The following is a 12,927-nucleotide window of genomic DNA, read 5'->3' on the forward strand; positions in this document are numbered from 1 at the left end:
GTTCCAAATGTTTCATAATACAGATAGAAACTGAAGTCCCAAAATCTATGACTTGTCCAAGATATCATAGAGAATGCACATCACCTGTTTGCTAAGCTACTATTATTTGTAACTTTGGAAATTTAGTATTTAAGTATGATTAGCAAGACATTAATCCAATAATCCATGAATGAATTAAGCTGGTTTAATTAATCTTTTCCTCCTTGGCTCATTTAAAATTCAAAAAAAATGTTTCTTTTCTTTTTTCTACTTTCAGTCCCTATATCATTGGAACAATGAATCAGGGGGTTTCATCATCACCAAATCTAGAATTGCATCATAATTTCAGGTAAAAAAAGGATTCTTTATTTTTTTTTACTTTCTATTTGAACATTGATAAATCCTGCAAGTAGTGACCTGTGTTGTGAAAGTAATTCTCACTTTTTCTTCCACATATGGTATTTATTTTCCTATAATTGTTCCCCTGTTCATGATTCCTAAATTGAAAGTATGATGCTTTGACACTACCCAAAAAGAATAAAATTCCCAGTTCTATTATCTGATTGTTCTGGTTTTTCAGGCAGAAGTACCTTTAGTGGTGAGGCAGCATACACACTCCTACTCATCTCTGAAGAATATGAACATTCTCTTAGCTAATGAAATCAAATCCTGATCATCTGATTTAGTTTTTCACGTTTCTATTAGCCATTCAAAGTATGATCTTAAACAGAGAAATCAGCACTTTTCATTTGAATGGGGAAGGCAAGGTTTTGTCTATATATTCATTTTTTGCAATCATTTTTGAGGTTGGATATTCCTTTTTACAGGTGGGTACTCTGTGCTAACCACACTGAACCAGTAAAAGGCTTTCTGGGCAGATACCTGCGGAGAAAATTGATAGAGACTGAAATAGAGAGAAATATGCGAAACAGTGACCTCATCAAAATTATAGACTGGATTCCTAAAACATGGCACCATCTGAATAGCTTTTTGGAAACACACAGTTCTTCGGATGTGACCATTGGTGAGTTCCAAAACCGCATTTGCCTTCCTCAAGGAACTCAGTGTTTTTGGTAAAGATGGGCAGATTGGATAAACAAGAGGCTGAGCCAAACTGATCATGTAATAAGACTCCAATTAGTCTAGATGACATTTTCCTCTGAAATTTTGCCCTCTTCTTGGCTACAGCAGTGATAGGGAGCATTTTGTACAGAAATTCTGGCTGAGAAGATGTTCATAAAAATATAAACTAGCCAACATTCTCCTAAGTTTAATGTTACAAGTATCCAAGTGCCAGGCACCTGGTATTAGATATTATTAATGTTATCAGTACTCACTCATATTTAAGTAACACTGGAATGTTTTAAGGGGCTTTCCTCACAAAATGATTGGATATTGTGGTGTGTTTTGTTACATTTTTTGGATGCAAACAAATTAATTAATTAGTGTGAGGAACTCTAGATATATGCATGAAGATGGACAACTCATCTGCAACTTAGAAACATAAAGAGCTGTCTGAGAACATTGAGACTATTATTATTATTATTAATGTAATTATCTGACTTTTTACAGAACTTTTGTAAAGAGATCTGCATGTACAATCAATCAATAAACATTAAATGTTATGCTCTAGGCACTGTCCTAAGCTCTAAGGCTTTAAAATTTTTTAAAAAAGGCAAAAGACAGTCCCTGTCCCCATGGAGCTTACAGTCTAATGGGAGAAACAACAAGAGAGCAAATATGTATAGAAATAAATAGAATATAAAAGATAAATCATCTTCATTGATTCTCAAAAATGACTTAGAAGAAAGGTTGGTGATTATTTCTACTTTAAAAATGATTAAATAAAAGGTAAAAGAGATTCAATGATGTGCTCAGGGTTAGCCAGATACTATGTGTCAGCAGTATGACTTCAACCTAGGTCTTACTAACACCCAAAATAATATTATCCACTATGACATGCTTCTTTTCAAGTAAAAAAGACTCTATCCTTTTAATAAATAAGGAAACAGACTTAATATGTTGAATCAATTGTCTAGGATCATAAAACTTTATACACACATATATTATATATATATATATGCAAAATACATACATACACATGTTTCTGTGATTTTTTTTTTAAAAAGAAACAAGAAAAACACTATATTAGGAAAAATTCCCTTCTAAATTGAGTCTATTTTAGCATCTTACACACAATTCTGTTTCAAGTTTTCATAGGAAAAGTCCAATTCTTTGTATTGTTTGGAAAACACTGAAATAATCAGAGAGTTAAGATCCTATTGCAAGATTTAGATGAGACATGAATGAATTTGAGGAAGAAATTAAATTAAAAATTAAATTCAGGAAATTACTTTTCTACAAATGCTTTAATCAAGCTTTTCTATAGTGCAATTTCCCCTGAAATCAGAAATTTGTTAAATTACCAAAAATAGGACTTAAGAGGTTTTTTGTTTTTTTTGTAAAAAAAATTGTTTCTATTTTTCATAAATTGGACTTGTTACAAACTAGATTTTTGTTCTGTGGCAGGTCCCCGTCTTTTCCTGTCTTGTCCTATGGATGTAGAGGGAGCCAGAGTGTGGTTCACTGATCTCTGGAACTATTCCCTGATCCCATATCTCCTGGAGGCTGTGAGAGAGGGTCTTCAGGTATGTCACTCCCTTCAGGTTTGTAACTCAGTAAACTCCCCTAGAAATGAAAAAAAAATTCCTTAATTTTATTTACTGGATTTTCATACCCAATATGTCCATTAAGAAAGATACTTGGGTCAGTTTGTTGATCTGAGTGAATATAAAATCAGATATTTCCTACCTTTTCCCTCACTATTGCATTGTGATTAAAATAAATTATATTTCTTACTTTTTCCGAATGTTGATACAAGTTGCTTTCTTTTCCATTTTTGTTATCTCTAATTTTGTAATATGCCTTAGACTATATTTCTCTCATTCTTTCCTAAATCCAAGCTTTAACTTGATGTATTTCATAACATAATATGCATTTGAGACTTTTAGACATCATTTTGGTGATTGATATAATCAACTCTATAGAGATGGGGAAGCAAAGCATATCCTGATAGAAAATGCTTGAAGGTCCTCCAAGATCATTAAGATTATATGTTCTGATTTAAACAAAAGATGAAATCTTGTTCTTATTCACTTGATTAACGTCTTCCCATCACAGCTGTACCCTATTTATAAGCTACTTTGGTAGTCTGTACTATCTAGTCTGCAATCTCCTTTTCCTTCATTTGTTCAACCTGTCTCTTATTTCCAATTTTTTGTGGTTACTTTGTCTTCAACTTTCTAGATTTCCACCAAGGTGTGAGATATATTCATGGAGTAACACTCTACTTTGCCCCTGATTCTATTGATCATCATCTTTTTTAGCTTAGCTAAGAGAGAATTTTGCTTATCATGTACAGCAACTGCTTTAACTCTAGATAATTGCAATTTTCATTTTATTGTTAGCTTCATTCTGTGTTGAAAAATGCTTAAAATTTATGAAATTTTTTAATGAATAGGTTTTCCTCATATTACAGTACATTGTTTGAAAACAAGGTGTCCTGACACATCTTATTTCAGCTGGCCTTTTGGTTTAATGCCAATGCTTTGAATGATTTTGATTCCATTTTCTTTGTCACCATATTTTTTTAAAATACTCATTTAGCAAAATAAAAATCTGAGATTCAGAAGAAACATAAAATAGCTATTTAAAATATCCTTCAAGAGGGGAGGTCTGTTACTTATACATAGTAATTGCTTAATAAATGCCTATTGACCTGATTTGTATATATTTCAGTTTTTTTATTTATTTTATCATCTATTGTATCTTCTAGATGTATGGTAAGCGAGCACCATGGGAAGATCCCTCCAAATGGGTACTTGACACATATCCATGGAACTCTGCTTCATTGCAACAAGAAGGTCCAGCCTTACTTCAGTTGAGACCAGAAGATGTTGGTTATGAAGGCTGTACATTGGCAAAGGAAGGAACAACTTCTAAGCACATTCCACAGACTGATACAGAGGGGGATCCTTTGGTGAGAAGAGAATATTTTATTCTCATTATTTAGCCCTAACAACAGTATAAAGACTCATGGTCATTGAGTTTTAAGTTGTGTGTATGAAGAGTATCTTTGAGTTAAACTAGCAATTTTTTTACAGCTGAAAAAGAAAAGAAAGAGGGATACCTGGTCTGTATAGAAAGAGAACATTCACATTTGAACCCAGGTTCTCTCATTATAAATCTGACACTCTGTGCTTTTCAACTACCCATTCCCCAGCATCAAAAAAAAAAAAACACTCAAGAGACTACGTTCTATTATCAGAAGAGTGTAAAAAACTTAAGGAATTAATGAGTATATTAAAGCAAAAATATAAATTGGCTCAATTCCCTCATTAATTCATAGAAAATCAAATTATATTTTTGAACAAAGACTTCAGAAGCTTGGAAGTTAAATGAATATTTTAAGAAATAGGAGATATAGTTCCTGAGTCTGACTCTAGGTTGGAATTCAGAAGGCTGATATGGTCAGCTATTTGAAGGAGTCAAATTGACAGAGAAGCAAAGGAAAATCAATCCTCTCTTTTCTTTATCTGGTTTCATATTATATGGTTTAATTAGTTTCAATATTTAAAGTACTTGAACGTTTTTGGATGGAAAGTCATAAAAGTCCAAATGATTATTCCCCAGTACATTTTAAGTGTATCTTATTGCTGGGAACAAAGAATTTATTCTTATTTTGCTTTGCAAATTACTTTCTATAAATAGGTAGTGGCAAAATTACTAGGTATGAGGCACTAAACTATTCACCAGCCTACTATATTTTGAGAATGAAGAGCACAATGCATTTACAAAACAAATAATGAAACAAATATATCGAGAGATTCTATTTCCTCCTCAAATTGAAAGGGGGAAGTAATAAAAGAATCATAAAGCTATTCTTAACTAGAATAAACCTAAGTGGTATTTTTGTTGCTATTTTTACATTTGATATTTAAAGCATCATTTTGATGTTTAAAGTAGTCATTTTTCTTAACTAGGTTACTACTCTGTACCCAGGTAAAAACAAAAAAGAAGCCCAATTAACCCATTATTTCACACATATGAATAGAACGATAATATAAATTGAAATTGTAGCCTGATTGACTGATGTAGAATTACTTAGAGTAGTGAGAGGTGAAGTAACTTGCCCTTGTAACATACCCTTTATATATAAAAAATAGGACTCGAGAATAAAGGGTTTCCTAGTTTCAAAGCTGATTCTTTCTCCACTGGTCCCCACTGTCTGCCATTATTTACATTTTGGCATTCCTCTCATCTGAAAACATGCATTGGCTATATGCCAGGTGCTATCCTATTTAGAGGTTACAAAACCAAAGGCTGACTTTCTCTTTAGGAGCCTGTGTTCTAGCTGCAAGAAATTACATAGTAAAAGATTATATTATTAACATAAAATAGCTTTCCCTTATATTGATAGACCCCATAAACCTCACACCCTTTTTTTGTTGGATATTTTCCCTCTTTACTATTTAAGATTCTATACTGTCTCCCTAGTCAAGAACCTGAGATTCAAATTCTGTCTCTGAGTCCTATTACTTATGTGCCCTTTCCCAACTCACTTTACCTCTCTAGACTTCAGTTCCCAAGGGCATTGAACTAAACGGACCTTCTAGTAATAAATCTATGACACTGTGATGTGCTTTGATGCCAGAGTACAAATGTGGTCATTAGGTCAGGGACCTTATCTAAATTCAGTTTCCTATATAAGTTAGTGTCTGACAAAGTGTTCTGTACACAATATGTGATAAATGCTTATTGAAATGAATGGAGGCAATCTAGTCAGAGCTGAGAAGTTCTCTTAGAATCCAATTTTCCCAACCTATTAAGATTCTCCAAGGTTTCTCATATCCTTTGTTGAATTGAGTTGAATTACGAGTTTCCCAAATTTTTGCTCTTCCAGGCAAGGTCAACTTGTGACATATCAGCATAGCTGATAGTCTATTTACTTGGTCCTACTTTCAATGACTATTATACTTCACCTAATATACGAGCTCTCCTCATTTCTCTACATTTATCCTTTTTCAAGAGATCTCTATGTTTTGAACTTCTCACTTTGAATCTGCTCCTCTCCTTCTTATGCGTGTTGGGCTTGTGTTGTCTCTTTGTTAGCATCTTGTCTAGGACTGCTTGTAACCCCTTCCCACTCTGTTATTCATTGAAGCGCCAAAAACTTTCCAATTACTCCAGTGCACAAAACTGTGATACTGATAGCACCAACCACCAGAATGACATTTTGAATTCATCTCTTGAACTGATTTTCCAAGGTTATAAGGTTGGTAGATGTAGAATTTAGCTTAGTACACTGAAAAAGACTGCCAATTCATGAGGTATTGGGTCAGGTTTTGTCATTCCCATTTATTTTACTCAGGAGAATTTATCTATGAGACAAAGAGCTATACACAATTTTGTTGGATTAGACTGACTTTTAAGCAACATTTTATAGCCTTACTATCAAAAGAGAATCTTCAGATCTCCTTCAGGATAAGTATTATTCAAAGCATGAAAAATAAAAGTCACATTCATCATAAAGGCTTATATATATTTCTTTTTGGACAGGAATGAACATTACCCAAGTCCATAGGGATACCAAATGCTAGAAAACTCCAAGTAGCTGATGCTGTTCCAGAACATGGTTTTTGTTTTCATTGACATAGCAATCAGGAGATTGAGCCACAGAGTCACCAACAATAACAAAATACCCAGTGACTCTTTCTTCTTCCTATTTCTAGCTCTCATGGTCGACTTCATTTAGTCATCTCATCCTGAGGTCAACTCCTGATCAGCAGATGGTGTGTTTGTGTGAAGCAGCTGGCTTTATTCCACTCTATCCTCTCCTTTTCTCAGGGGGTTATGTGTGTGTTTGTGTGTGTGTGTGTGTGTGTGTGTGAATGTGCACGTGTGGATGAACACTCATGACTTTCTGTTGCCATTCAATGGTTTCTGCTTCCTTCAGCCAAAAAGCTCGGCTGCTTGGCATCATCTCCAACCACGGACCCAGATGTCCAGCTGTGATACAGTTTCCATTCCAATCTCCCTGCGTGAACAGCAGACATTCACAACATTGAATAAAAGAGTTATCTTGCAACCCTATTATATCCTTAGAGTTCCTCAGTTTTTCAAAGTCATAGTTGAGTGACACAGCAGGGAAGCCAAGGGGGATGTGACATTCTAAAGCTGTTTTTCCCTTTTGCTTGGGTAGTATAAAATGTGTCTAAATGCAACTAAGTTTCATATCTTATTAATCTTATACACATGTAAAATATGTATAAATAGATGTAGATATATAAGATATACATGTAAATATATTACATAGATATAGTTGTAGCTATATTAGATATATATGTAGAGAGATACATATAGAGATGTAGATACATATATATATATGGATATAGATTATATATTATATATAGAAGATATATAGAGATATAGATACAGATTTATATATGTATGATATATAGATATATATATGATATATATAATATGTGATATGCATAAAGATATAGATATATAGAAGAGAGGTAGATATATATGATATATATACATATATATAAAATATATGTAGTATATATGGATGTATATATAAGATGTAGATATAGATATGTAGATATAAATATATATGACCATATGTATGAATGAATATATATATATATATGTATATATATTTCTTTTTATATGGCCAGTTAGCTAAATGTTACCTGTCTATACAGATTTTTTCTTCTTTTTCAGATGAATATGCTAATGAAACTCCAAGAAGCAGCCAATTACTCCAGTGCACAAAGCTGTGACAGTGACAGCACCAGCCACCATGACGACATTTTAGATTCATCTCTTGAATCAACTCTCTAGAGGGTGTAAGGTTAGATGGATACAGGATTAAGCTTAGAAAACAAAATGCATTTCCACTTGGCCACTGCCAGTGTTGGAGCAGTCAGTTGAAGGTCCCTGACCAAGAGCTGTATGCTTCGAAAGAGGTAGCATATTTCAGTCAGAAAAGTCAAGATGCTCATTTGAAATGGAAAGCTTGAATTTGTTTTTCTTTCAAGGCATTTCTGTCTCGATGGAGCCATGCAAGGAAGGCTCCATTAATTAACTGGAAAAGGCCCTGTGTGAAGGGCCACCAAGCAGATTGCACATGGGTTACCCAAACTGGAATTTTTTTTTTTTTTCTCTTTAAAAGTTTACAAGAAAAAGGTCTTTTTTTTGGTTATTTTACTATTGTTTTCCACTTCCCTCTTGGCACCTCCCCCATTTTTTGGGAAATGTTTTCTTTTTTTGTTTTAATTCTGAGGTGCTGCATCCACCATGCAGAACCTGTGTTTTCCAGACCCAAGTCTATCCTTACCTCCGTTGTGCCACAAGGCGCTAGTCACAAGACTCCAGTAGTGTTTGTGTTGTGCTACTGCCCATTCCAAAATGGAAGCCAGAGGCTCTGAACTCAATAAGCACAAATGGCATTGTGCAAACACGAGGAAACACTACTGTGATACGTTGGATAAGTGCCAAGTTAATTCCTAACTGCCATTTCCACAGTGATACACTCCACCAACTTTTTAGTGTGCAAGTCACCGTTTTTATAAAGTTGTTTTTACCACAGTGGTCTTTTGAAACCACCTACTCACTCCCCAACCCCAACAAGAGTTTTCTACCAGTTATTAGGGAACACTGACAAAAGGCTTGTCTGGGGCCTCATTTGTGTGAGCCTTTTCAGTGGACAAAGGAATATTTCCTATGGTGCTGTCTCACTGCCTTAAACCCAATTTCTGGAACCGTTTTACAGTTGGTTTAACTCCTAAACTATTGGTAACTCACATTGTCTTTTCATTTTACCAACAAAATGCATTGGTTCACCCAGCAACCTCATATCTGTAGATCATCATTTTTTAAAAGAAATGGATAGGAGAAAGATCATAGTTCAAGGAATCCCCAAACCCACTCTGACCATCATTCACAAGCTGAGGGAGGTAGCTAAGATCCATCCAGTGCCATAAAATAGAGCTATTTGGAAGGCTCGATATTTTGAAATTCCTCTCCACCAGAGCTGGAAGCATTGGATGAGGCATGAGCACAAACCTTTTTTTTTCCTCTTTTTTTCTCTTTCCTGCCTCCCTTCTTCCCCTCCCTTTTTTTTCCTAATTTGACGCATGGTGTTTTGATTGCTATTGTTGTATATGAGAAAAAAAAATAAGCAGCATTGAATCACACGGAAGCAGTGACATCCACTGTGGAAGAGGAAGAGTTTATATTGTAAAGGAGGGTTAGTTTTGCACAGTCTACTGGGTGGGTATTGTAAATAAAAAGGCCTTGCACAAATCAAACAAACACACTCACACAAATTGTATTTTATCCTGTTGGTGTCAAGATGTTTCACTTGCTGAGATTTCCTGTATGTTGCAAACAAATACAGAATGCAAACGCTAAAAACTGTTTTTATCTGGTGTGTTTATCCTGTATTTACATTTGGTATGACTATGCAGGAGTTATCAGTGCCGGAGTGAGCATGTTTCCAATCAGTACATGAAGCCAATACATTTTCAGTAATTTTAATGGTTTTAAAGTGCATCTGGCATGGCAGGTTGTAAACAGATTGCATGGTAAACTTGATCGGATTCATTAGTGAAAGTTCTGGCCATAAGAAATAAGTAGTTTCAAACATAATTCAAGGGCTTGGGTAATGGTGTAGATTTGTACTGTGCCATTAAAAAAAAAATGTTACCTTCAGGATGTACAATTGGTGCTACTCTCTGTGACCAACCAGGGGTCAGTTGCTAATAATACAAGACAAAGACATCCCTGCAGTTTTCAGTGTGTTCCTAAGACTTTAGGTCCCTTTGTGGTGCTATTGTCCTAATAGAAATCACAATGGAGTTCGTGCATGTAGAATTTTGACAACTTGATTTTGGGGCCCCGAAGGTAGATTGGTTCTGTGGTGTAACATTGACATGTGTAGCTGGCTAAGTTGCCCTTGTATGAGACGCGAATGAAAAAGAAAATCTGAAAAATCTTTCCCTGCCATTTCTGAGAAATCCAAACAAACCATGAACAACATAGACAGAACCTCCTGCAATACATCTCAGTGAGTCCACCTAGTTTACAAATGAAACTTGTTTGTGAAACATTTGTCTGTATACATTTTATATTTTGTACATTTTTGATGTAACATATCATGTAAATAGACAGAAACAGTGAAATAAATCATCTGAAAAGTTTTGTAGTCTTTGTAAAGCCCTGATAATAAGTATTTGGTGTCCTCGGACTTAACTGGATGATGTATTTTCTATTGGTTTATTGTTCCTCTAGCTTGTAAACCAGCTTGCATATATATTTTTTTTCCTTTTTCCTTCTGGCAAATGTGCGCACTGTATCTGTCTAAATTATTACTTTGCCATTAAAGTGGAATTATTTATTGAAAACAAAGTCTGGTGTCTATATAATGAGAAACATAGAATAAATATAGTCATTATAGAAGCATGTACTTCTTAATGAAATGTCAAACTTTAAAATGTGACTTACACTAGTAATTTTCCACTATTTAAAACCAATTCTAATAATTCAAAATCAAGGTTAGAATGTAATAAAGATGATCTTACTATTAACAAAGGATAAAATGGTATAATTCTTAAGATAAAAAGAAGATAATTTAGATAAAAGGTTCTTCGCTCACATTCTCATTCACCACAGCAAACAAGTCAACAAGAACCATTACCCATAGTATGAATCTCTTAAATCTTCATCTGCCAGACCAACAATGACACTGAATGTGGTCTCCCTTGCTCCCATAAAAGGAAACCAGCCAGTTATACAAAATAGGTGCTATTCCAATAACAACCATCAAGAAATTTGTGTAAGCATATTCTATATAAATTACTACATGTAAATGTAAATAAAAATGTACACATATATGTAAAATTTATATCAACTATTCAGCAAAACAAATATCCCTTTCAATGTAGTAGTAGTTTGTATTACAGAAAAATAAATGCATGGGTATAGAAATATATGTGTGTATGTGTCAGTATATAGTTAGATATTGATTTCCAAATATATATTTATATTTTAAAATAATTTTCTGTGTGTGATTAAAATTTTAACAGTACCTTATAATTAAGTCTATGACTTTAAAATGAGATAGTAAAAAATGAATATTTCTGCCTAGCAGATTTAACTTAAACTTTTTTTTTCAAAATGGCCATGTTGAAATGGGAATTTGGTAATCTATACAAATGGATCAAGATGCATTATTATTTACTAGAATAAAGAAGGCATTAAAAATGAAAATTGGAGGAACATCAATCAATCAAAAAACCCCTCAGCTTTTTAAACTGCTAATTATTAAACTCCTATTTTTCCAAACATGATGCTAGGGATAAAAAGTGAAGTGAAGCTGATCCCTTTCCTCAGGCTTTTTATATTCTATTGGGATGAGGGGAGGGGAACATTTACACACATAGCTGAGTCCTATTTAGTGTGATTATCATTTGAAATAATAATTATGTAAACTATGATCATTGGTTCCAGAACCATGGAAATATTCAGTATATGTCCAAATAACATGAACATTTCATGAGATTCAAAAGAGATACAGGTAAATTGGAGAGGGTGAAAAAAAAGGTATTATTAGTAGCTGGGGCTCTAGTTTAAGCTATTCCTAGAGTAGAAATTTGAACCAAGAAATGAAATAAAAGACTCTAAGAGTTGGCAGTGAATTAGGAACATATTTCCGGGTGTGGTGGATAATGGGGGAACCACCAATGCAAAGACATGGAGTTTAGTGTATACTGTCTAACTGAATTATATAAGGATTGGATTAGAAGATTGTAATGTTTAAAAAGACTGGAAGGACAGGATGGGACCCTGCTTTTGATTCTTTTTTTTGAAAGGCAATCTGGGTTAAGTGACTTGCCCAAGGTCACCAGCTAGTTTCTGAAGCCAAACTTGAACTCAGGTCCTTCTGACCCCAGGGTCAGCACTCTATCCACTGTACCATATAGCTTCCCTAGTTTTGAAGAGTGTTAAATGCCAAAATATTTATTAATAGGAATTTTTTAAAAAAATATTAAGTCAGAGATAGGCATTGGAGTTTATTGAGTAGGAGATTAGCAAAGTCACACTTCCCCTTATAGGAAAAAAATCATTTTAGTGACTGTATAGACACTGGATTATAGTAGGAAGGCCCTCAAGACCAATTAGGAAACTATTGTAAAATCCAGAAAGGTGATAAGAGTCTGAGCTGTGTGAGTAAAGGTTTTGTATCTGAGATATGTTAAAATTTGTCAACAAACTGACTATTATAAGGTTAAAGTAAAAATGTTGACAACTAGTAACTAAAACAAAGTCATACTCCACAGAAATAGGAAGATTTACAAGAAGTGAATGTTTTTTTTTGGGGGGGCGGAGCAGAACGTAGTGAATCTGTTTTTCCAACATGTTGAGTTTGAAATTCCTAGCTGAGTCCAGTTGGAAATGTGCAGCATTTAGCTTGTAAGATAGGTTTACACCTTGAGAAAGTTATAAGAGCGGACAATTATCAAAGAGATAATGATTAAACATATAAGAAGTAATGATTTCATTAAATAAGAGATTGAAGACAATGCAGGTGAAAGAGAATGGTTACTGAAGGCTAAGTCAGGGGTCATTAGTACTTTTACTAAAATGGCAGTGACACCCTTTTTTTTATTTGGTCAGCATGGACCAAGCACTTTGCTAAGCACTGAAGATACAAAGGCAAAAAAAGGTTCTAGCTCTCCAGGAGCTCACAATCTCATGGGAAAAGACAACATGCAAGCAGCTAGGAACAAAGATAGATAGATAGATAGATAGATAGATAGATAGATAGATAGATAGATAGATAGATAGATAGATAGAATTAAGTAAAGCACAAATTTAAAA

The 12,927-nt window shown here is 34.1% G+C and overlaps 1 protein-coding gene across 9 annotated transcripts in view; it reads left to right on the plus strand.

The window, feature by feature from the left end:
* Positions 1-10,455, plus strand: part of NAV3 (neuron navigator 3) — a 1,126,484-nt gene extending 1,116,029 nt beyond the window's left edge. For all 9 annotated transcript variants that reach the window (XM_074226484.1, XM_074226477.1, XM_074226479.1 and 6 more), the window contains 5 exons: positions 257-328; positions 807-1,003; positions 2,509-2,627; positions 3,815-4,018; positions 7,768-10,455. In XM_074226484.1, coding sequence (XP_074082585.1) covers positions 257-328; positions 807-1,003; positions 2,509-2,627; positions 3,815-4,018; positions 7,768-7,887 — 712 coding nt within the window. In that variant the 3' untranslated portion in view covers positions 7,888-10,455. The remainder of the gene's footprint in view (positions 1-256; positions 329-806; positions 1,004-2,508; positions 2,628-3,814; positions 4,019-7,767) is intronic.
* Positions 10,456-12,927: the final 2,472 nt, after the last annotated feature.

The sequence above is a fragment of the Macrotis lagotis genome, chromosome 2 (genome assembly GCF_037893015.1).
Source record: "Macrotis lagotis isolate mMagLag1 chromosome 2, bilby.v1.9.chrom.fasta, whole genome shotgun sequence".
Taxonomy (NCBI): domain Eukaryota; kingdom Metazoa; phylum Chordata; class Mammalia; order Peramelemorphia; family Peramelidae; genus Macrotis; species Macrotis lagotis.